Source organism: Mesoplodon densirostris, chromosome 2 (assembly GCF_025265405.1).
Source record: "Mesoplodon densirostris isolate mMesDen1 chromosome 2, mMesDen1 primary haplotype, whole genome shotgun sequence".
Lineage (NCBI taxonomy): Eukaryota > Metazoa > Chordata > Mammalia > Artiodactyla > Ziphiidae > Mesoplodon > Mesoplodon densirostris.
The window spans coordinates 178,695,416-178,718,746 of NC_082662.1; the positions used below are offsets into that span (position 1 = coordinate 178,695,416).

Here is a 23,331-nt window from a genome sequence, read left to right on the forward strand (position 1 = left end):
AAACCAGGCTATTTCCAGAGCTTACATTTAGATGCTTAATAATATAAATGCTCCAATGTTAAATCAGTTCAGAAAGACTGTGTTTCTCTGATGCTCAGTGATGGACCTATCAATAATTTGATGAGAAACAAGACTAAATTAGAAGAAAAGAGAGTAAGAGCGAGTCCCTAGGAGTTGATAATGCAGTGACAAAATAGGTAGCAAGTACTTAAGGGTCTAGTTCTTAAATCTTAGTGTTCATAAGAATCACCAATAGAAATTTTTAAAAATGAAGATTCCTGGGCTTGTCCTTCAGGGACTTTTATTTCTATAGGTCTGATTGATTTGGTCATAGGCAGTCAAAGGACTCAGCTTTGGAATATACTAAACATATGTTGGATATAGGTTTGTATATTCAAAAATTTTCAGTATTTAAAAATGGTATGTATCCTTCTTTGAGACAAATATTTTTAAAACTGTGAATATGTTTTATTTTTACATTTGAATGAAGGAGAATTTGGAGTAAATATTTTCTAAGAACCTATTCCAGATATTACTAAATCTACCAAAACTGAGTAGAACTTGTGATTTATAGTCCTCTAATATTTGAAGTACCTCTTGAGCACATTTCAATGCTATAACGATTATTTTTAATTAATTCATCCAGTCAATAAACAAATATTTAGGGGATGCCCCTATGTACTTGGCACTGTGCTAATCAAGGTTACATAATAGTGAATGAACGAATCACTCAGGGACTGGTAAATGAAATTTAACCTTCCTGAAATGTATTGTTTACTAATATTATCTAGGAATAAACTTTGGAAAGATTGAATTTTTTTCATTGCCAGTGATAAACCCACCCCAGCTTCAGAATTTCTGTCTTTAAGCATATTCCTTTAAACATCATTCTGCCCATCCACTTTCCATAGTGTCTCCTCGGCGTGGGGTCTTGCCATGGATGCATGCCCTGGTCCATCAGTTTTGAGAGTTCTCAGAAGCTAGGCTACTCCAGTCCCTTCTGTTCCCACTGTAGATCTCTCGCCATCACTTGTTTTGGATCAGCAGTACCCCTCCCACTTGTAGTCACCCGTTCTCAAAACGCCCGTTCTCAAAACGTTCTCAAGTGTCCTGCACTTGGGGTTTGAGTTTTCAGGTCTTTCAAAAGTCAGATGCCCTGTGACTTCTATCTGCTTTGTCCTACACTGACACTGATGCCATACATGTCTTGTGACTTGGTTTTTTGCACTTGTTTCTCTTTGGGGGTTTCTAGGGATAGTTGGTCACCTAGTTCTGTTATAAATATTATTCTTGACTTCTTCTGGTTTTGCTTTTTAGTTGTGTTTTTATTTTGGGATTTGGAGATATTCACAAACTCTGTGGCCATGTAATCACTGTCCCTCATTCCTCTGGAGCCTCTTTTGACTTGTATTGCCTAACTTAAACTGAGTATATAGAATACATGGAAGAAATGTAAGCCCAAGCTCTTTTGTTGTTTGTCTTCCTATGTGATGCCTTCTCCTTCTCCTTCTTTCTCAACCTATTTCACCATCAGTGACTGTCCTTTCCTCCATTTTCACCTACTCACCACAATATTCAACTGTACTCACTCAACTTTCCCTACACCCACCTCACACCCACTTATTTTCTGATAGTTTAAGTCTCTTATGAAACAGGTAAGAGAGGCAATAAAGACAAGTGGGGATGAACAGCAAAATGACTGCATCAGCAAGTAGCAGCCAGGCATTGAGAGAAGCTGATTGTTTTCTGAGCCAGAAGACTGATAATGGGGAGGAAAAAAGAACAAACTAAACACAGATTAAAGTAGGCAAAAGGGAAAAGAAAAGACAAAATTAGCTGAATAGAAATTGGAAAAACAATAGTGAAAATGAAAAAACTCAATAGTCGTGTTTTTTCCATAAAGATTAATAACATTGACAAACTGATCAGTAGAAAGAGAGAAAAACAAGTTGCCATTATCAGAAATAAAAAAAGGTACATCACAGCACATTCTACAAACACCTATATAGGATCATAATGAATATTATGAAAAACTCTCTCCTAAGAAATTTGACATCCTAAGTGAAGTAGACAAATTAATAAAAAACTAACACAAAAAGAAATAGAACATTAATACATACCTAACAGAAGAAACAATAGAAAATCTAAATAGCTTCCGATAAAGACATTGAATGTGCAATCAAAATTCAAATTTCCTTTCAACAAGGAAAACTTCAGGCCCAGATGACTTCATTGGTGACTTCTCCAATAGCATAAAGGAATAAATCATGTAAGTCCTACATAAACTCTTTTAGAAAACTGAGGAAGAATGTGTACTTTCCAAAGTGTTTAATGAGGGCTACTTAACCTTAATCCCATAACCTGACAAAACATTTAAAAACAAGTCCATTTGAACAAGTCAAATGTTCCATATGAACATAGATGTAAAATATCTTAACAATATAATTTAGCAAATTGAATCCTGAAATATATTAATCCTGAAATATATAATAACATTTGAACAAGTCACATGTTCCATATGAACATAGATGTAAAATATCTTAACAATATAATTTAGCAAATTGAATCCTGAAATATATTAATCCTGAAATATAACATTTGAACAAGTCAAATGTTCCGTATGAACCTAGATGTAAAATATCTTAACAATATTTTAGCAAATTGAATCTGGAAATATATAATAAAGGTAATGCATCATGACTGATTGGCATTTATTCCAAAAATGCAAGACTGGTTTAACATTTGAAAATCAATTAGTGCAATAAACAACATAAATCTCATAATCATCTCAGTAAGTGTTGAAAAACTTTTGAAAAAATTCAAAACACTTTCATGATAAATACGCTCTCCATACTAGAAACAGAAGAAAACTTACTCAATCTGAAAAGGGCGTCTTCAAAGAAACTTAACATCGTACTTAACAATAAAGGTTAAACATTTTCCCTGTAAGATCAGGAACAAAACAAGGATCCTTGCTCTTATAACTTCTGTTCAAAGCTGTAACAGAGGTTGAAAGTAGTTCAAAATGAACAAAATAAAATCATGGATGTCAAAAAAGAAGCACAACTATTGTTATTTGCAGAAAACATGATACTAGATGGACAGTGGAGACAGAAGACATTGCCTTCTGTGGGGTGAGGGGCAGACATCAAGCCCCTCACCCCACATTATCACTTTTCTCTTCCTACCGTTGTCCTCCATAAAGCCATTAAAAATTGGTTGATAATCTAAAGAAGAATAGTGTTTTTGCCACGCAGATGTAGCTACAAAACAATCCCTGAGCAGCAGTGCCATCCAGATTTCTGCCATCAAGCCCTTCCAGTAGAGACTCTGGGGCCATCACTGAGGTATGGTAGTAGTGTCACATGACACTAGAGAGGCATATTGGGGTCACATCATGGAATTTGGACTTTGTTAGGTAGGCAATAGGGAGCTCTTGAATATCTTTGAGCATGGAAGTGACATGGTGGTGTGCCAAGTCAGGGGAGAGCAGTTCATTACAGTCATTGCCTAGAACTGCTTGTACTTGGTGATCAATTCGTGTATCATTCTGCATACAATTCCTGGGCAATGCTGACAATTCTGAGGGAAGAACTGGTAGAAACTGAGAGGTATTGCTCACACACTATGACCTCATGCAACTCACAGGGTACATACTGTGTGGTTGTATGTGATCAAACATTTGTTGATAACAGCATGAATGAATGAGTTCCCCCGCAAGGAGGAATAGGAGTTAAAGAAGTTCTATTCAAAAAAACTATAGTCATCTCTATAAAAGAAAAGATTATTCTAAAGAATCTACTCATTAATTAAAAGATTTTTTTGCCCTCATTTGTATTTCTGTTTAAACAAAACCCTGAAAATCTCATTTAATTTCCAGGGCAGACTTACCGTTCTTAAACTTTTGAGTTTGCTTTTCAAATTCTTACTTTGTTTGACAATGTCCACATTACCTCATTGGCTTTTAGTGAGTTCTATGAGAAGATGTAATCTATAGAACATTAGATTTTCCTCTACCACCAGCCAAATGAGTGCTTAAGAAGATAGATATTTCTCCTGTTTTAAAAGTGTTGCTTTGAATTACTTAAAATATAGTGTCTATTACATAGAGAACCTCTAATAAATATTGACTGTTCTCACCTAATTTATTAATCTTTAACTCATACGTCGTTATCTCTAAGTGATATTTTTCACACACACAAAAGAAATCACGTATGGATTATCTGATGCCTCGAGTCACCATGATAGAACTCCATCTCTTAATGTAGAGGATGGGTGAGAAAGCTGACTAGGATAATGATTGCAGAGTCTTACTCTTTCCTGTTGTCACTAATCTTCCTGCCAAATTCATTGTTGAAATTGTTACACTATTGACTGTGCATATCCACCACTGCTACATAGCCTGGGACAGCAGACTTTTGCAGTATGGTCCAGAATAGAGATATCCTGAGCGTGGTCACTGGGTAGTAGACAGCGCCCGTTAGCAAACATCGAGGCTATTCAGAGAAATTCACAAATTAGTAACTGGACTGCTAACCTGCTTCTTCCACTGCAAGTCCAACTCCTCACAGGTATTGGCCATTGCCTTGACCTTCCTTGGGTCTAGCAGTCTTGCCATTGCTGCTGTTACATTTGTAGCTTATCACAAGCAGAGTGAACTTAGCACAGTGGTTATGAGCATGGATTTGTCTAGCTAAGTCTCTGGTCCTCAAGAAGTAACTTGATCTAAGATTCAGTTTCTTCTGCTGTGTAAAATGAAGAGTCATGCATTTCCCAAATGGGAAAATGACTAAAACTCCTGCTGTTATGGAGTTTACATTGTAAGGTGGTTTGGGGAGTAGAGGGGGAAGGTAATCATCAGTCAATGTAAAAATAAGTAAATCTCTTTACTAAGTTAATTGCTATGGAAGAAACAGGACAAAGTAAAAGGCCTCAGGAGTGCCGTTTGAAGGAAGGGAGCTGCAATTTACATACATAGTCAAGGCAGGGCTCGTTAAGAAGGGGACATTTGATTTGAGCCCTGATGGTGGTGAGGGAGTTAGTTGTCTGGAAGTCTGTAGGGAGGGACCCAGGCAGAGGGAGCAGCCTATGCAAACACCCTAAGCTGTGGGTATCCCTGCTGTGTTCAAGGAACAGAAAAGAGGCCATGTGGCTGGAGTGGAAGCAAAAGAGAGGAGAAGGCACATCCAGAACCTTGGAAATCCTGGGTTGGGATGCAAAGGATTGGCCTTTCCACTTTGCCAGTGCCTGCTACGCAGCCATTAGGTACTCTAGAAGGTTGAAGAAAGTTGGATGGCCAATCCTTTGATGAATTTACTACCTACTGTTTAATCATTAGCAGTGTGACATATACAGAGTAAGAGTTATATATACCACTAGTTTTTTTTTCCCCAAGATGCTGACATCTCTGCCGCTTGCATATCTATAAGATTAAAAAAATTTTTTTAACATGTTCAGGTATAACAGATGACATCATCTGTACAGCCCCACCTTCTTCTCAGAATGTTCCATCTTTTGGACCTAGTCTGGACCAATGGCCCTTTGGGCTACCTGCTCAGCTATTAGCATGGGCTTGCCACATACATGAATCTCCATCTCCTGGATCCCATGCCTTGTATTCTTGTTGCTATTATTGTTGACTTTCTCATTTGCTGGTATCTTATGTCCCAGTACCTTCCTGAGAATGGGAGTTAAATTTAGAAGGTATTGCCTCCAATAATTTAAAATAATTTTATTCATAATTTAGAAGATATCATGTCCAATAATTTGAAGACAACTTTATTTATAATTTGGAAGGTAGGATATAGTTTTCTAGGTTGCAATAATATTACAGAACACTTCAGTGATATTCTATATTTCTTTTATATGTGACTTATTTTATTGGTCTCTAGAAATTTTTGTGTCTTCTTTCTATTTCTGGTATTTAAATGCTTCATGAGATTGTACCTTAATGTAGTTTCTTTTTTTACCCATTAATTTTGCTAGCACATGGTGAGCCTTTTTAAACTGTGGCTTCATGTAAGGAAAAATGTTTATGTTGTATTAATACTTTGATAATTTCCTTCCTCATTTTTCTACTTTTTGTCCTTCTGGAAATTCTATATTTTTATGTCATTTTTCTTCTATTATTATTATTATTATTCTTTCTGAAGAATTTTCTTAACTTTATCTTACAGTCTTTTTATTGAGATTTTTATTTTGCCTATTGTATTTTTAATATTCAATAGTTCTTTCCATCACAGGTTGTTTCCTAAGGCTTTTTCTGTTCTATGTTTTTATTTTTTATTATTATTTTTAAATAAATTTATTTATTTTTATTGATTTATTTTTGGTTGCATTGGGTCTTCATTGCTGTGTGCAGGGTTTCTCTAGTTGCAGCGAGCAGGGGCTACTCTTCGTTGCGGTGCGTGGGCTTCTTATTGCGGTGGCTTCTCTTGTTGAGGAGCACAGGCTCTAGGTGCATGGGCTTCAGTAGTTGTGGCACGTGGGCTCAGTAGTTGTGGCTTGTGAGCTCTAGAGCACAGGCTCTGTAGTTGTGGTGCACGGGCTTAGTTGCTCCGTGGCATGTGGGATCTTCCAGGACCAGGGATCAAACCCGTGTCCCCTGCATTGGCAGGCAGATTCTTAACCACTGCACCACCAGGGAAGTCCTGTTCTGTTTTTAAATGAATGCAACTTTTACCATAACTTTCTGGGGATAATAGTTATAGCAGTGTCTTATTTGTTATTGGTTGATGACTTCTTATATTTCTCTTCTCTGCATTCCTTCTTTCCCTTATAGATTATTATTTCTTCTCCTTTTTTTTTCTTGGTCCCTGTTTTCCATGTTGGAAATTTTGCTGCCTGCTCTATTCTACAATAAACTGGCAAAAGGCTTCCAAGCTGTACTTTGCTCTTGTGTGTACAAACAGCAAGAGAGCTTTTCTTTGCAGTGGTCACAGTCCCAGGTATCAGCTATAGAGATCTTATCTCTGTAGCTTTTCTCTGTCAGTTTCCTCTTAAATGGAAAATAAGTCTGGCTCCTGGCTTTCTAGAAGCAGTGTAGGAGAAGTGGAATGGTGGCAAGGGGTGAGCGTGTACATACACTCTCACTTAATTCTCCCATTTCTGTCCTATACCTCAGCTGTTCACCGCCTGCTGATGGTCTAATATAATGGAGCTGGTTATCTTAATTTTTTTTGGCAATAAGACCAATATCACCATGGAATAGGAGTGTACCTGGCTGTGTAGGATTAAAAAGGGAATTGGAACTCTAAATACTTGTTTTAGAACTCTTCTAATTCAGGATTCTCAACCACAGCACGATTGGTATTTCTGGCTGGATAATTCTTTGTTGTGGGGAACTGTTCTGTATATGGTAGGATGTTTAGCAGCATCCCTGGCCTCAACCCACCAGATGGTAGTAGAACCCCTCTCCCAGTTGTGACAACCAGAAAGTCCCCAGCCACTGCTAAAAGTCCTCTGGGGAACAAAATCACCCCCAGGTGAGAGCCATTGTTCTGATTTCAGAAAGTATTCTGCTTTTTTCAGTGTTTTATCACTTGTAAACCTTAAGGCTTTCAGAGCCTTAAGGCTAAGGTTTTCCTTTCTGTAGGAAAAATCAGTTTTCTTGTTTTAGAAATACAACTCACCTGGCACCCATATTGTAGCTTCTGACTAGTTGAGAGTATTGTCAATATTCATTTATATTTTTTCCTTCCATTCTCTGTCTTTGAAACTTTTTGGGAAAATTTATTTGTTCTCTATTGTTCTCTCTAATCATTAAAATTATGGACTATAATTTTTAAAATTAATCATTAAAATTATGGATTACAGTTTTTAAGATTCCTATTTTAGTAAAATATCAGGAAAAGAGGAAATAGGCACATGCTTAATCTTCTGGCTTTTTACCTTGAGAGAATTTCCAAGCCAAAGAACAGAGTGGGAGGTGGAGTTCAGGGGATTCTCTGAGTTGAAGAGGTGGAGCTGACAGTGTGGGGAGTCCAAAGTGGCTAGAGTTTACAGAGAGTTAATCCCAGAGCTCTATAGAGTATCTTTCTTAAGTACTCAGCTGACTATCAATTATTGCATGTGTGTGAGGCTGGGGAAAGAACAACCTGAAAGAATTAAATGTAATCGTGCTGAGCACTCATGCAAGGCTGTGAATAGTGCCTGTTTCCACTAGCCAAACTAGAAAAACCTCATGAGTCAAAGGATATCCAATAGAGTACACAGAAGTATCTTGCCTCAATAGTAGAGACTAGTCCTAGACTAATCACTGCTCCAGGACCACCTAATAGATCTTAAGAGCAAGACCCAAAGGAACTAACTGTTTCCAAGTAACTTAACTGCATCCCAGGACAAAGCTCAGGAATATTTATAGGAACACTAAAATATCTAGCACCCAAAAAGAGAAAGTCCACAAAATCTAGCACCCAATTAAAAAAAAAAATTACCAGGCATGCAAAGAAACAGGAAAATAAAACCTATAATGAGGACAAAAATCAATCAATCAAAAGTGACCCAGAACTAAAGCCAATGTTAGAATTACCAGGCAGGTACCTTAAAACACATATTGTAACTATGTTCCAGATGTTCAAAAAATTGCATAGAGACATAAAAGGTATGAATAGGATACAAATCAAAAATCTAGAGAGGAAAGCTACAATGTGTAAAATGAAAATAAATTGGATGGGATTAATGGTACTTATACATTGGAGAAAAGAGTAATGAACTTGAAGTCATAACAGTATAAACCATCTAAAATTAAACATATAGAGAAAAGATAATTTAGAAAAATTGAAACAACATCAGTGAGCTGTGGGACTACTTCAGGAGTTGTGATATATGTATAACTGGAGTGCCCAAAGAAGAGGAAGAGTGAAGATAAAGACAGAAAAAATTTGAAGAAATAATGACTGAAAAATTCTAAATACTATATAATGAAAACCAAAAAAACCACCAACCCAAGAAACTCAAGAAAAGCGAAGAAGAAACATGAAGAAAACTGCAAAAAGCACATCATAATTGACTGCTTCAAACTAGTGATAATTTTCTCTTTAATGATAAAGATAAAATATTAAAGCAGCCAGAGGGAATAGATAAATTATATACAGAGGAAAAACCATTAGGATGATGAGAGTTTCCTATTAAAAATAATGCAAGCAAAAAGACGGTGATGCAACATACTTGAAACACAGAAATAAAAAAAATGGTGTACATAGAATTCTATACCTAGCAAAAATATCTCTCTGAGATAAAGGGAAAGTAGAAATTTTTTACAATATATAAAAATGAAAGAATTCATCACAAGCAGACCTGCATGCACTATAAGAAATGTTAAAAAGAAATCCTTCAGCCAGAAGTATAGTGATACCAGATGTAAACATGAATTTACACAAAGAACTGAAGAGCTCCAGAGAGAGTAGCTATATGGGTAATTATATAAGATTTATCTGATTATTTAATTCTCTTTAAAAATAATTGGCAGTTTAAACAAAAGCAATAATGCTGTATTAAAATGTTTATAATACATTTACAATTAAAATGTATGACAACAATAGCACAACGTTAGAAGAGAGAAAATGAACTATAATATCGTAAGGTTCTTATTACTAAATGTAATCACTTCAAGGTAGACTGTGATAAAGATATACACCATAGACTTCAAAGAGGCCACTAAAAATAATAAAACAATGTGCTGTAGCTAATAAACCAAAAGTAAGATAAAATGGAATTTAGAAAAATTTAAATAATAGAAAAGCAGGCAGAAATGAGGAACACAAACAGTTGAAACAAATATAAGGAAAATAGCAGGATGATGGATTTAAAACTAACCATGTCAATAATCACATTAAATTTAAATGTTCTAGATACTCCATTTAAAAGTCAGAGACTGGAAGATTGGATAAAAAAAAAGTAAGACCCTGCCAAAGGATTATATGCTGCCTACAGGAAATACATTTCAAATATAAGACACACATAGGTTAAAAATAAAGGATGATTAAAGATATACTATGTAATTACTAATCCTAAGAAAATTGGGGTGACTTTATTAATAGCAGAAAATATAGATTTTAAAGTAAAAGTGTTTCCCGGGGTAAAGGTGGTCACATTGCAAAACAGGTCAATTCATCAAAAGGGTTTGGTACATAAATTCTTAACATTTATGTACCAAACCACAGAGTCTGTGCAGCTATACAAGTCAAAAACTGATAGAAATGAAAGGAGAAATACAAAAATCTGAGATTGTAGGCAAAAATTTCAATACCCCTTTCTCAATAATAGAACAAATAGAAAATCATAAGTATAGAGGTTAAAACAGCACTGTCAACCAAGTTGACTTAATTGACATTTATAGAACACTCAACAGCAGCAGAATACACATATTTTCTAGTGTACACAAAGCATCTATCAAAATGAATCAAATTCTGGACCATAAGACAAGCCTCAATAAATTTAAAAGAATTCAAGTCATGTAAAGTATGTTATCTGCACATAATCATTAAATAAAATTGGAAATCAATAACAGAGTAATCTCTGGAATATCCCTAAATATTTGGAAACGAAGTAACACACATCTAAATAACCTAAGGGTCAAATAGGAAATGAAAGGGAAATTAGCAAGTCTTCTGAACTGAATGAAAATGAAAATACAATATATCAAAACTGTGGGACGCTGATATAGCAGTCCTTAGTAAGATATTAAAAGCACTAAATTGTCTATATTAGAAAAGAAAAAAATTCAAAGAAAAACCTTTCCCCTTAAGAAACTAGAAAAAGAAAAGAAACGACCTAAGCCAGGCTAATCAAAATTATTTTCGAGTTTCTAACTAGAGCTCATAGGGGCATCCCTTTTCCCTCATTGTTCATGTGGCTGAAAGCATGCAAGACCAAAACTTACAAAACCAAGATTGTGTCTTAAGCCTTAAAGAGCTAGAAAATTTCTCTGGCTTAAAGTGTGAACATGTTTGTTTGTTGTTAGAAACAGTAACTGTACCTCATTATTTGTTTTCCTGCTACATTACTAATAGAAATTTCAATATTATTTGGCCATGCGATCATAGAGAATAAACTATATTTCTCAGCCTCCCTGGCAGTTATGTATAGAAATGTAATTTAAGTTCTGGTCAGTGCTATTGTTTCTGTTAACTTTCGCCTCTAAAATGGTGGCTTAAAACAACAAAAACCATTTACTTGGTTTATTTTTATTTTAAAAAATTTTTTTAAATTTTTAATTTTTTTATTATTAGTTTCTGCTTTATAACAAAGTGAATCAGTCATACATGTACATCTGTTCCTACATCCCTTCCCTCTTGTGTCTCCCTCCCTCCCACACTCCATATCCCACCCCTCCAGGCGGTCACAAAGCACCGAGCTGATCTCCCTGTGCTATGCAGCTGCTTCCCACTATCTATCTACCTTATGTTTGGTACTGTATTTATGTCCATGCCTCTCTCTCGCTTTGTCACAGCTTACCCTTCTCCCTCCCCATATCCTCAAGTCCATTCTCAAGTAGGTCTGTGTCTTTATTCCTGTTTTACCCCTAGGTTCTTCATGACATTTTTTCTCTTAAATTCCATATATATGTGTTAGCATACGGTATTTGTCTTTCTCTTTCTGACTTACTTCACTCTGTATGACAGACTCTGGTTCTATCCACCTCATTACAAATAGCTCAGTTTCATTTCTTTTTATGGCTGAGTAATATTCCATTGTATATATGTGCCACATCTTCTTTATCCATTCATCTGATGATGGACACTTAGGTTGTTTCCAGCTCCGGGCTATTGTGAATAGAGCTGCAATGAACATTTTGGTACATGTCTCTTTTTGAATTATGGTTTTCTCAGGGTATATGCCTAGTAGTAGGATTGCTGGGTCATATGGTAGTTCTATTTGTAGTTTTTTAAGGAACCTCCATACTGTTCTCCATAGTGGCTGTACCAATTCACATTCCCACCAGCAGTGCAAGAGTGTTCCCTTTTCTCCACACCCTCTCCAGCATTTATTGTTTCTAGATTTTTGGATGATGGCCATTCTGACCGGTGTGAGATGATATCTCATTGTAGTTTTGATTTGCATTTCTCTAATGATTAATGATGTTGAGCATTCTTTCATGTGTTTGTTGGCAGTCTGTATATCTTCTTTGGAGAAATGTCTATTTAAGCCTTCTGCCCATTTTTGGATTGGGTTGTTTGTTTTTTTGCTATTGAGCTGCCTGAGCTGCTTATAAATTTTGGAGATTAATCCTTTGTCAGTTGCTTCATTTGCAAATATTTTCTCCCATTCTGAGGGTTGTCTTTTGGTCTTGTTTATGGTTTCCTTTGCTGTGCAAAAGCTTTGAAGTTTCATTAGGTCCCATTTGTTTATTTTTGTCTTTATTTCCATTTCTCTAGGAGGTGGGTCCAAAAGGATCTTGCTGTGATTTATGTCATAGAGTGTTCTGCCTATGTTTTCCTCTAAGAGTTTGATAGTTTCCGGCCTTACATTTAGGTCTTTAATCCATTTTGAGCTTATTTTTGTGTATCATGTTAGGGAGTGATCTAATCTCATACTTTTACATGTCCCTGTCCAGTTTTCCCAGCACCACTTATTGAAGAGGCTGTCCTTTCTCCACTGTACATTCCTGCCTCCTTTATCAAAGATAAGTTGACCATATGTCCGTGGGTTTATCTCTGGGCTTTCTCTCCTGTTCCATTGATCTATCTTTCTGTTTTTGTGCCAGTACCACACTGTCTTGATTACTGTAGCTTTGTAGTATAGTCTGAAGTCAGGGAGCCTGATTCCTCCAGCTCCGTTTTTCGTTCTCAAGATTGCTTTGGCTATTCAGGGTCTTTTGTTTTTCCAAACAAATTTTGAAATTTTTTTTTTTTGTTCTAGTTCTGTGAAAAATGCCAGTGCATTTACTTGGCTTAGAATCCTGCAGTTTGGCTCAGCGGTGGTCTGGGCTGGCTTGGCTGATCGTGCCTGAGCTCTTTCATTTATGTGGTTAGCTAGCTTGTCAGCTGGCAGTTAGATGATCCAGGAAGGCCTCACTCACGTGTCTAGTGTTTGTCAAGCAGAAGATTAACTGGGGTGATAGGAGAGGCTATTAGCTGGGGCTTCTAATTCTCTTCCACATGTCCTCAAATCCTCCAACAGGATAGCTTCAGCCTGTTTACCAGGTGGTCTCAGGGTTCCAAGCCCAGCTAGAAAGAATCAACTCCAAGTCTGCAAGCATTTCAAACTTCTGCTTGCATCATATTTGCTGACTTACTGTTGGCCAGATAAAATCAAATAAGTCAACCAAGGGTTAGTGTTAGAAGTATTCTGTCAAATAGCATGGAAACAGAAAAGTGTTGTATCTGACTTTTTGGAAGTGTATTTTTAAACGGAGGGAGTCATACTCTTTTCTCTACTTCTTGGTGGACAAGAATTGGTCTTAGAGTGTGAATAGTTTTATATTCCCTCACATAAAAGGGAGAGAATCTACAGTGAGTTGTACAGAAGTGAACATGTATTTTCAGGTGAATTTTGAGAAACTGATTACAATGAACTCATTTATAAACTATAAAGCCTTTTATCATTTACTTTTTTTTTTTTTTTTTTTTTTTTTTCAAACTTAATTATATCATTTTATTTTCAAAGATTGTAAGTAGCAAATAAGAAGGCTTATTTTTTTTTTTTTTTTTCTGTCATTTTTATATATATATATATATATATATATTTTTTTATATATATATTTTTTTTATTTTACAAATTTAATCAGTTATACATATACATATGTTCCCATATCCCCTCCCTTTTGCGTCTGTCTCCCTCCCACCCTCCCTATCCCACCCCTCCAGGCGGTCACAAAGAACCGAGCTGATCTCCCTGTGCTATGCGGCTGCTTCCCACTAGCTATCTACCTTACGTTTGGTAGTGTATATATGTCCATGCCGCTCTTTCACTTTGTCACAGCTTACCCTTCCCCCTCCCCATATCCTCAAGTCCATGCTCTAGTAGGTCTGTGTCTTTATTCCTGTCTTACCCCTATGTTCTTGATGACATTTTTTTCTTAAATTCCATATATATGTGTCAGCATACAATATTTGTCTTTCTCTTTCTGACTTACTTCACTCTGTATGACAGACTCTAGGTCCATCCACCTCATTACAAATAGCTCAATTTCATTTCTTTTTATGGCTGAGTAATATTCCATTGTATATATGTGCCACATCTTCTTTATCCATTCATCCGATGATGGACACTTAGGTTGTTTCCATCTCCGGGCTATTGTAAATAGGGCTGCTATGAACATTTTGGTACATGTCTCTTTTTGAATTATGGTTTTCTCAGGGTATATGCCCAGTAGTGGGATTGCTGGGTCATATGGTAGTTCTATTTGTAGTTTTTTAAGGAACCTCCATACTGTTCTCCATAGTGGCTGTACCAATTCACATTCCCACCAGCAGTGCAAGAGTGTTCCCTTTTTTCCACACCCTCTCCAGCATTTATTGTTTGTAGATTTTTTGATGATGGCCATTCTGACTGGTGTGAGATGATATCTCATTGTAGTTTTGATTTGCATTTCTCTAATGAGTAAAGATGTTGAGCATCCTTTCATGTGTTTGTTGGCTGTCTGTATATCTTCTGTGGAGAAATGTCTATTTAGGTCTTCTGCCCATTTTTGGATTGGGTTGTTTGTTTTTTTGCTATTGAGCTGCATGAGCTGCTTATAAATTTTGGAGATTAATCCTTTGTCAGTTGCTTCATTTGCAAATATTTTCTCCCATTCTGAGGGTTGTCTTTTGGTCTTGTTTATGGTTTCCTTTGCTGTGCAAAAGCTTTGAAGTTTCATTAGGTCCCATGTGTTTATTTTTGTCTTTATTTCCATTTCTCTAGGAGATGGGTCAAAAAGGATCTTGCTGTGATTTATGTCATAGAGTGTTCTGCCTATGTTTTCCTCTAGGAGTTTGATAGTGTCTGGCCTTACATTTAGGTCTTTAATCCATTTTGAGCTAATTTTTGTGTATGGTGTTAGGGAGTGATCTAATCTCATACTTTTACATGTCCCTGTCCAGTTTTCCCAGCACCACTTATTGAAGAGACTGTCCTTTCTCCACTGTACATTCCTGCCTCCTTTATCAAAGATAAGGTGACCATATGTCCGTGGGTTTATCTCTGGGCTTTCTATCCTGTTCCATTGATCTATCTTTCTGTTTTTGTGCCAGTACCATACTGTCTTGATTACTGTAGCTTTGTAGTATAGTCTGAAGTCAGGGAGCCTGATTCCTCCAGCTCCATTTTTCGTTCTCAAGATTGCTTTGGCTATTCGGGGTCTTTTGTGTTTCCATACAAATTGTGAAATTTTTTGTTCTAGTTCTGTGAAAAATGCCATTGGTAGTTTGATAGGGATTGCATTGAATCTGTAGATTGCTTTGGGTAGTAGAGTCATTTTCACAATGTTGATTCTTCCAATCCAAGAACATGGTACATCTCTCCATCTATTTGTATCATCTTTAATTTCTTTCATCAGTGTCTTATAATTTTCTGCATACAGGTCTTTTGTCTCCTTAGGTAGGTTTATTCCTAGATATTTTATTCTTTTTGTTGCAATGGTAAATGGGAGTGTTTCCTTGATTTCACTTTCAGATTTTTCATCATTAGTATATAGGAATGCCAGAGATTTCTGTGCATTAATTTTGTATCCTGCAACTTTACCAAATTCATTGATTAGCTCTAGTAGTTTTCTGGTAGCATCTTTAGGATTCTCTATGTATAGTATCATGTCATCTGCAAACAGTGACAGCTTTACTTCTTCTTTTCCCATTTGGATTCCTTTTATTTCCTTTTCTTCTCTGATTGCTGTGGCTAAAACTTCCAAAACTATGTTGAATAAGAGTGGTGAGAGTGGGCAACCTTGTCTTGTTCCTGATCTTAGTGGAAATGGTTTCAGTTTTTCACCATTGAGGACGATGCTGGCTGTGGGTTTGTCATATATGGCCTTTATTATGTTGAGGAAAGTTCCCTCTATGCCTACTTTCTGCAGGGTTTTTATCATAAATGGGTGTTGAATTTTGTCAAAAGCTTTCTCTGCATCTATTGAGATGATCATATGGTTTTTCTCCTTCAACTTGTTAATATGGTGTATCACATTGATTGATTTGCGTATATTGAAGAATCCTTGCATTCCTGGAATAAACCCCACTTGATCATGGTGTATGATCCTTTTAATGTGCTGTTGGATTCTGTTTGCTAGTATTTTGTTGAGGATTTTTGCATCTATGTTCATCAGTGATATTGGCCTGTAGTTTTCTTTCTTTGTGACATCCTTGTCTGGTTTTGGTATCAAGGTGATGGTGGCCTCGTAGAATGAGTTTGGGAGTGTTCCTCCCTCTGCTATATTTTGGAAGAGTTTGAGAAGGATAGGTGTTAGCTCTTCTCTAAATGCTTGATAGAATTCGCCTGTGAAGCCATCTGGTCCTGGGCTTTTGTTTGTTGGAAGATTTTTAATCACAGTTTCAATTTCAGTGCTTGTGATTGGTCTATTCATATTTTCTATTTCTTCCTGAGTCAGTCTTGGCAGGTTGTGCATTTCTAAGAATTTGTCCATTTCTTCCAGGTTGTCCATTTTATTGGCATAGAGTTGCTTATAGTAATCTCTCATGATCTTTTGTATTTCTGCAGTGTCAGTTGTTACTTCTCCTTTTTCATTTCTAATTCTATTGATTTGAGTCTTCTCCCTTTTTTTCTTGATGAGTCTGGCTAATGGTTTATCAATTTTGTTTATCTTCTCAAAGAACCAGCTTTTAGTTTTATTGATCTTTGCTATCGTTTCCTTCATTTCTTTTTCATTTATTTCTGATCTGATTTTTATGATTTCTTTCCTTCTGCTAACTTTGGGATGTTTTTGTTCTTCTTTCTCTAATTGCTTTAGGTGCAAGGTTAGGTTGTTTATTCGAGATATTTCCTGTTTCTTAAGGTGTGATTGTATTGCCATAAACTTCCCTCTTAGAACTGCTTTTGCTGCATCCCATAGGTTTTGGGTCGTCGTGTCTCCATTGTCATTTGTTTCTAGGTATTTTTTAATTTCCTCTTTGATTTCTTCAGTGATCACTTCGTTATTAAGTAGTGTATTGTTTAGCCTCCATGTGTTTGTATGTTTTACAGCTTTTTTCCTGTAATTGATATCTAGTCTCATAGCATTGTGGTCGGAAAAGATACTTGATACAATTTCAATTTTCTTAAATTTACCAAGGCTTGATTTGTGACCCAAGATATGATCTATCCTGGAGAATGTTCCATGAGCACTTGAGAAAAATGTGTATTCTGTTGTTTTTGGATGGAATGTCCTATAAATATCAATTAAGTCCATCTTGTTTAATGTATCATTTAAAGCTTGTGTTTCCTTATTTATTTTCATTTTGGATGACCTGTCCATTGGTGAAAGTGGGGTGTTAAAGTCCCCTACTATGATTGTGTTACTGTCGATTTCTCCTTTTATGGCTGTTAATATTTCCCTTATGTATTGAGGCGCTCCTATGTTTGGCGCATAAATATTTACAATTGTTATATCTTCTTCTTGGATTAATCCCTTGATCATTATGTAGTGTCCTTCTTTGTCTCTTCTAGTAGTCTTTATTTTAAAGTCTATTTTGTCTGATATGAGAATTGCTACTCCAGCTTTCTTTTGGTTTCCATTTGCATGGAATATCTTTTTCCATCCCCTTACTTTCAGTCTGTATGTATCTCTAGGTCTGAAGTGGGTCTCTTGTAGACAGCATATATATGGGTCTTGTTTTTGTATCCATTCAGCCAGTCTGTGTCTTTTGGTGGGAGCATTTAGTCCATTTACATTTAAGGTAATTATTGATATGTATGTTCCTATTCCCATTTTCTTAATTGCTTTGGGTTCGTTATTGTAGTTCTTTTCCTTCTGTTGTGTTTCTTGCCTAGAGAAGTTCCTTTAGCATTTGTTGTAAAGCTGGTTTGGTGGTGCTGAACTCTCTCAGCTTTTGCTTGTCTGTAAAGGTTTTAATTTCTCCATCAAATCTGAATGAGATCCTTGCTGGGTAGAGTAATCTTGGTTGCAGGTTTTTCTCCTTCATCACTTTAAGTATGTCCTGCCACTCCCTTCTGGCTTGTAGAGTTTCTGCTGAGAGATCAGCTGTTATCCTGATGGGGATTCCCTTGTGTGTTATTTGTTGTTTTTGCCTTGCTGCTTTTAATATGATTTCTTTGTGTTTAATTTTTGACAGTTTGATTAATATGTGTCTTGGTGTATTTCTCCTTGGATTTATTCTGTATGGGACTCTCTGTGCCTCCTGGACTTGATTAACTATTTCCTTTCCCATATTAGGGAAGTTTTCAACTATAATCTCTTCAAATATTTTCTCAGTCCCTTTCTTTTTCTCTTCTTCTTCTGGAACCCCTATAATTCGAATGTTGGTGCGTTTAATGTTGTCCCAGAGGTCTCTGAGACTGTCCTCTGTTCTTTTCATTCTTTTTTCTTTATTTTGCTGTGCAGCAGTTATTTCCACTATTTTATCTTCCACCTCACTTATCCGTTCTTCTGCCTCAGTTATTCTGCTATTGATCCCATCTAGAGTATTTTTGATTTCATTTATTGTGTTTTTAATCGATGCTTGATTCGTCTTTAGTTCTTCTAGGTCCTTGTTAACTGTTTCTTGCATTTTGTCTATTCTATTTCCAAGATTTTGGATCATCTTTACCATCGTTATTCTGAATTCTTTTTCAGATAGACTGCCTATTACCTCTTCATTTGTTAGGTCTGGTGGGTTTTTATCTTGCTCCTTCTCCTGCTGTGTGTTTTTCTGTCTTCTCATTTTGCTTATGTTACTGTGTTTGGGGTCTCCTCTTTGCAGGCTGCAGGTTCGTAGTTCCCGTTGTTTTTGGTGTCTGTCCCCAGTGGCTAAGGTTGGTTTAGTGGGTTGTGTAGGCTTCTTGGTGGAGGGGACTACTGCCTGTGTTCTGGTGGATGAGGCTGGATCTTGTCTTTCTGGTGGGCAGGTCCACGTCTGGTGGTGTGTTTTGGGGTGTTTGCGGACTTTTTATGATTTGAGGCAGCCTCTCTGCTAATGGGTGGTGTTGTGTTCCTGTCTTGCTAGTTGTTTGGCATAGGGTGTCCAGCACTGTAGCTTGCTGGTCGTTGAGTGAAGCTGGGTGCTGGAGTTGAGATGGAGATCTCTGGAAGATTTTCGCCGTTTGATAGTATGTGGAGCTGGGAGGTCTCTTGTGGACCAGTGTCCTGAAGTTCGCTCTCCCACCTCAGAGGCACAGCACTGACTCCTGGCTCCTCAATTTGGGATGATTTGTTGTCTATTCATGTATTCCACAGATGCAGGGTACATGAAGTTGATTGTGGAGCTTTAATCCACTGCTTCTGAGGCTGCTGGGAGAGGTTTCCCTTTCTCTTCTTTGTTCTCACAGCTCCTGGGTCTCAGCTTTGGATTTGGCCCCGCCTCTGCGTGTAGGTCGCCGGAGGGCGTCTGTTCTTCGCTCAGACAGGACAGGGTTAAAGGAGCAGCCTCTTCGGGGACTCTGGCTCACTCAGGCCGGGCGGGAGGGAGGGGCACGGACTGCGGGGCGTGCCTGCAGCGGCAGAGGTCGGCGTGATGTTGCACCAGCCCGGGGCGCGCCGTGCGCTCTCCCAGGGAAGCCGCCCCTGGATCCCGGGACCCCGGCAGTGGCAGGCTGCACAGGCCCCCGGAAGGGCGGTGCGGACAGTGTCCCGCGCTCGCACACAGGCTTCTTGGCGGCGGCAGCAGCAGCCCCAGCGTCCCACGCCCGTCCCTGGGCTCCGCGCCTCCAGCCGCGACTCGCGCCCGTCTCTGGAGCTCCTTTACGCGGCGCTCTTAATCCCCTCTCCTCGCGCACCAGGAAACCAAGAGGGAAGAAAAAGTCTCCTGCCTCTTCGGCAGCTCCAGAGTTTTCCCGGACTCCCTCCCGGCCAGCTGTGGCACACTAGCCCCCCTCAGGCTGAGTTCTCGCCGCCAGTCCCAGTCCTCTCCCTGCGCTCCGACCGAAGCCCGAGCCTCAGCTCCAGCGCCGCCCGCCCTGGCGGGGGAGCAGACAAGCCTCTCGGGCTGGTGAGTGCCGCTCGGCACCGCTCCTCTCTGCGGGAATCTCTCTGCTTTGCCCTACCCAGGTATGTGGGGAGTTTCTTGCCTTTTGGGAGGTCTGGGGTCTTCTACCAGCGTTCAGTAGTTGTTCTGTAGGAGTTGTTGCACGTGTAGCTGTATTTCTGGTGTATCTGTGGGGAGGAAGGTGATCTCCGCGTCTTACTCTTCCGCCATCTTACCCGGAAGTCCTATCATTTACTTTTAAACCACATTTTAAGGTATGGCTAATACAGAGAAATTATAAGCTATATGCATTATGCAAACATTTAGGTTAATGAAATAAGAGTGAAGTTGTGTTATTTGCAGCTGAATTTCCCATATGGAGATATTTCATTTTATTGAAAAAAATACCCCATAAGACCAAAGTGTTGCACAAATCAAGGCAATAATGAACACTTTTTAGATGATCTATGTAAAAGATGACTAAGAGTTAGGTGTAAAGAGGAAAAGTAGACAGACATTAGGGAGGAGTGAGGAGTAGGGAGAGACAAGATAGTTAAATGGTGACTAACTGGGGTGCAGAAGCCTTTGGCAATGTCTAGTTGTAGGGAAACTAAATAGATATTATAAATTGCAAAGTAAAGTTCTCACTCTTCTTTCACCCCAAGTCTTTAGTAAAATGTATTACTTTTTTAAAAAATGAGAGCTCCTCTTCTGAAATTTCAAGTTTCATGTCTAGAATGATACAGGGCAGAGCTCTCAGGTGGCAGGAAGATTCCCGAATAGAAAAAGTGGAAATTTAGGGTCAGGGTGGCCATGAGAATATCAGTACACAGAGAAGTTTTAAAAACTGAAGGAGAACTTTTGTCCTTCAACAGGAGTGGAATGAGGGTTCCAGGCAATCTTATCTAGATTTCAAGAGGAAGGGAAGCTCCAGATGATACATGCCTTACATTTGAGTAAGAATGTAACAAAATAGGGCTTCCCTGGTGGTGCAGTGGTTGAGAGTCTGCCAGCCAATGAAGGGGACATGGGTTCGTGCCCTGGTCCGGGAGGATCCCACATCCCACATGCCGTGGAGCGGCTGGGCCCATGAGCCATGGCCACTGAGCCTGAGCCTCTGGAGCCTGTGCTTCATGATGGGAGAGGCCATGGCAGTGAAAGCCCCACGTACCGCAAAAAAAAGAATATAATAAAATAAATAGAAGATAAAGTTTTAGCACAGAATACACCTTTATTTCTCTTTAGCCTTTTCACTCACCTTTATTTCTCTTTAGCCTTTTCACTCTTTCTTGCTCTAGATTTTTGAAACAGTACTCTTTACATGTGGGGCATATGCAAGGTTATTCTTTGAGAGAAATATAAAGTATGTCCAATTCCTGAAGGTGCTTGCCATCTGGAGAACAAGACTAATATATGTGAGACAAGAGCAAAAAAATAGGGGATTCATTAAATGGTAATGGACTTGAAGTGTTATTAGTATGTAATCAGAGGTCTATTCGATTTTCATGGCTGTAAGTAACTCATACCCATCAATAAATGCCATTTATTTTTGCAGACCAAATCAAATACCTGTTTTGAGTCATAATCTGGTTTCCATGGGGCGGGGTAAGAGTGTGGGTGTGAAAACAAAGCCAGACACTATGCGGCAAGTCACAGTCCTTGCATATCTTTCTGACCTATATATGTCTTTGATATTGACGTGCATTATTGTCTACAACTCCACCGTGCATGTATAAACCTTTATTTTTCAGAGTACTAGACATTTTGTATCATTGTCTTACCCTTAAATAATGATTCCAGTGAGTTCCTATTTTCCAGATGAGGAAAAATGAGTCAGTGATAGATTTTTAACAACTATTTAATTAAAAAACCCTTCTCTACCTCTTTGTTACTGAATCCCAACCTCATGTGATAGTTTTGGATATCCCTGAGATTAAAGGTAAATCAAACTGTGTCTTTCCACAGGTAGGCAACTTCCCTTTGTGATAACCTTGCCTCCAAATGTGGCATGCTGGATTCAGTCTGAGTGGAAGGAAATCATGGGGAGACAGGCCAGTGACTTTATGAGCGATCTGATGTCTGTATTCACATCTCTTGTGAAAGTCTGAAGTTATTATTGAATTTCTCAGATTTATTTCACGTGTTATATGTATATATTCCCTAGTGAATGGTTTTAGCTGTTTCTTTAACCAACATAGCATTATCTATGCATAGCGTAGATAAGCATTATATAGTATGTATATGTATTTTCATTCATTCTCAAACAGCAGCTTGAAGAGGAAAAATTCTCCTTTGTTCAGCTGTTATTTTAGTTGACAGTGCTCTAAAACAAGTAACATTTTTGCATTTTTTACCACAATGTAAGTCAGTTAAATATACTTGATGTGATTAATTCATAATATAAATGAACCATAAATATGCTGAAATATTCCTAAGAGTAGAGTTGTGTAAAAAAATGTTATTAGGGTCATTATCAGGATGCATAAATGGATACTATTGAGAACTTTATTTTAAACATTGTTAAAACCTTGGTTGGATGATATTATTATAGAAAGAGTCTTCCTCAGTTGAAGCACCGGGCATGCATAGAACAAGTTTGGATCAAGGAGTAAATGAGAGGAATGAAACAGAGAGGTGGAGATTAAAGACTAAATTAACGGCTGGCCCTTTTCTATTTTCAGTCTCCCCATGACTATATTTTGATTTCTTTATATGGTGCTTAAGGCTTAATTCCACTTCCCTTTTAGTCCTACACTACTGACTTCTATGGGGTTTATTTCCATTCAGTTCTATATATTCACCCTGCTGAAGCTCTCCCATGTTTCTGTGTCAGGAAGGGAAATACCTTATTACCTTCTTGTCTGTTTCACATTTAAAGTTTTTTCCCTCCCTGCCCTCTCTGTCTTGTACCTAATGAGCAAATTATCTAAAAATAGATACGTTCATCATCCTACAAAATGTTGTATCTTCTCTAGATCGGAGGCCAGTGTAATTGTAAGAGACATGTGTCTGGCAGACAGTGCAATCAGTGCCAGAACGGATTCTACAACCTACAAGAATGGGATCCTGATGGCTGCATTCCGTGCAACTGTAATGCCTCTGGGACAGTGGATGGAGATATTACCTGTCACCCAAATTCAGGCCAGTGCAAGTGCAAAGCAAATGTTATTGGTATGTGTAATGTAAAAGTTTGCAGTCACATCTCTATTACCATCTGGAATAAAATCCTCTATTTGATTTCTTCACTGAAGAGTAAAGCAAATTTCCTTGCTGAAGGCAGCCTGGGAAAAAAAAATTTGGA

The 23,331-nt window shown here is 37.9% G+C and overlaps 1 protein-coding gene across 1 annotated transcript in view; it reads left to right on the forward strand.

The window, feature by feature from the left end:
• Positions 1–23,331, forward strand: part of USH2A (usherin) — a 790,488-nt gene that overhangs the window by 136,302 nt on the left and 630,855 nt on the right. Inside the window, exon 11 of the mRNA XM_060088664.1 lies at positions 23,006–23,201. Within this exon, the coding sequence (XP_059944647.1) occupies positions 23,006–23,201 (196 nt within the window). The remainder of the gene's footprint in view (positions 1–23,005; positions 23,202–23,331) is intronic.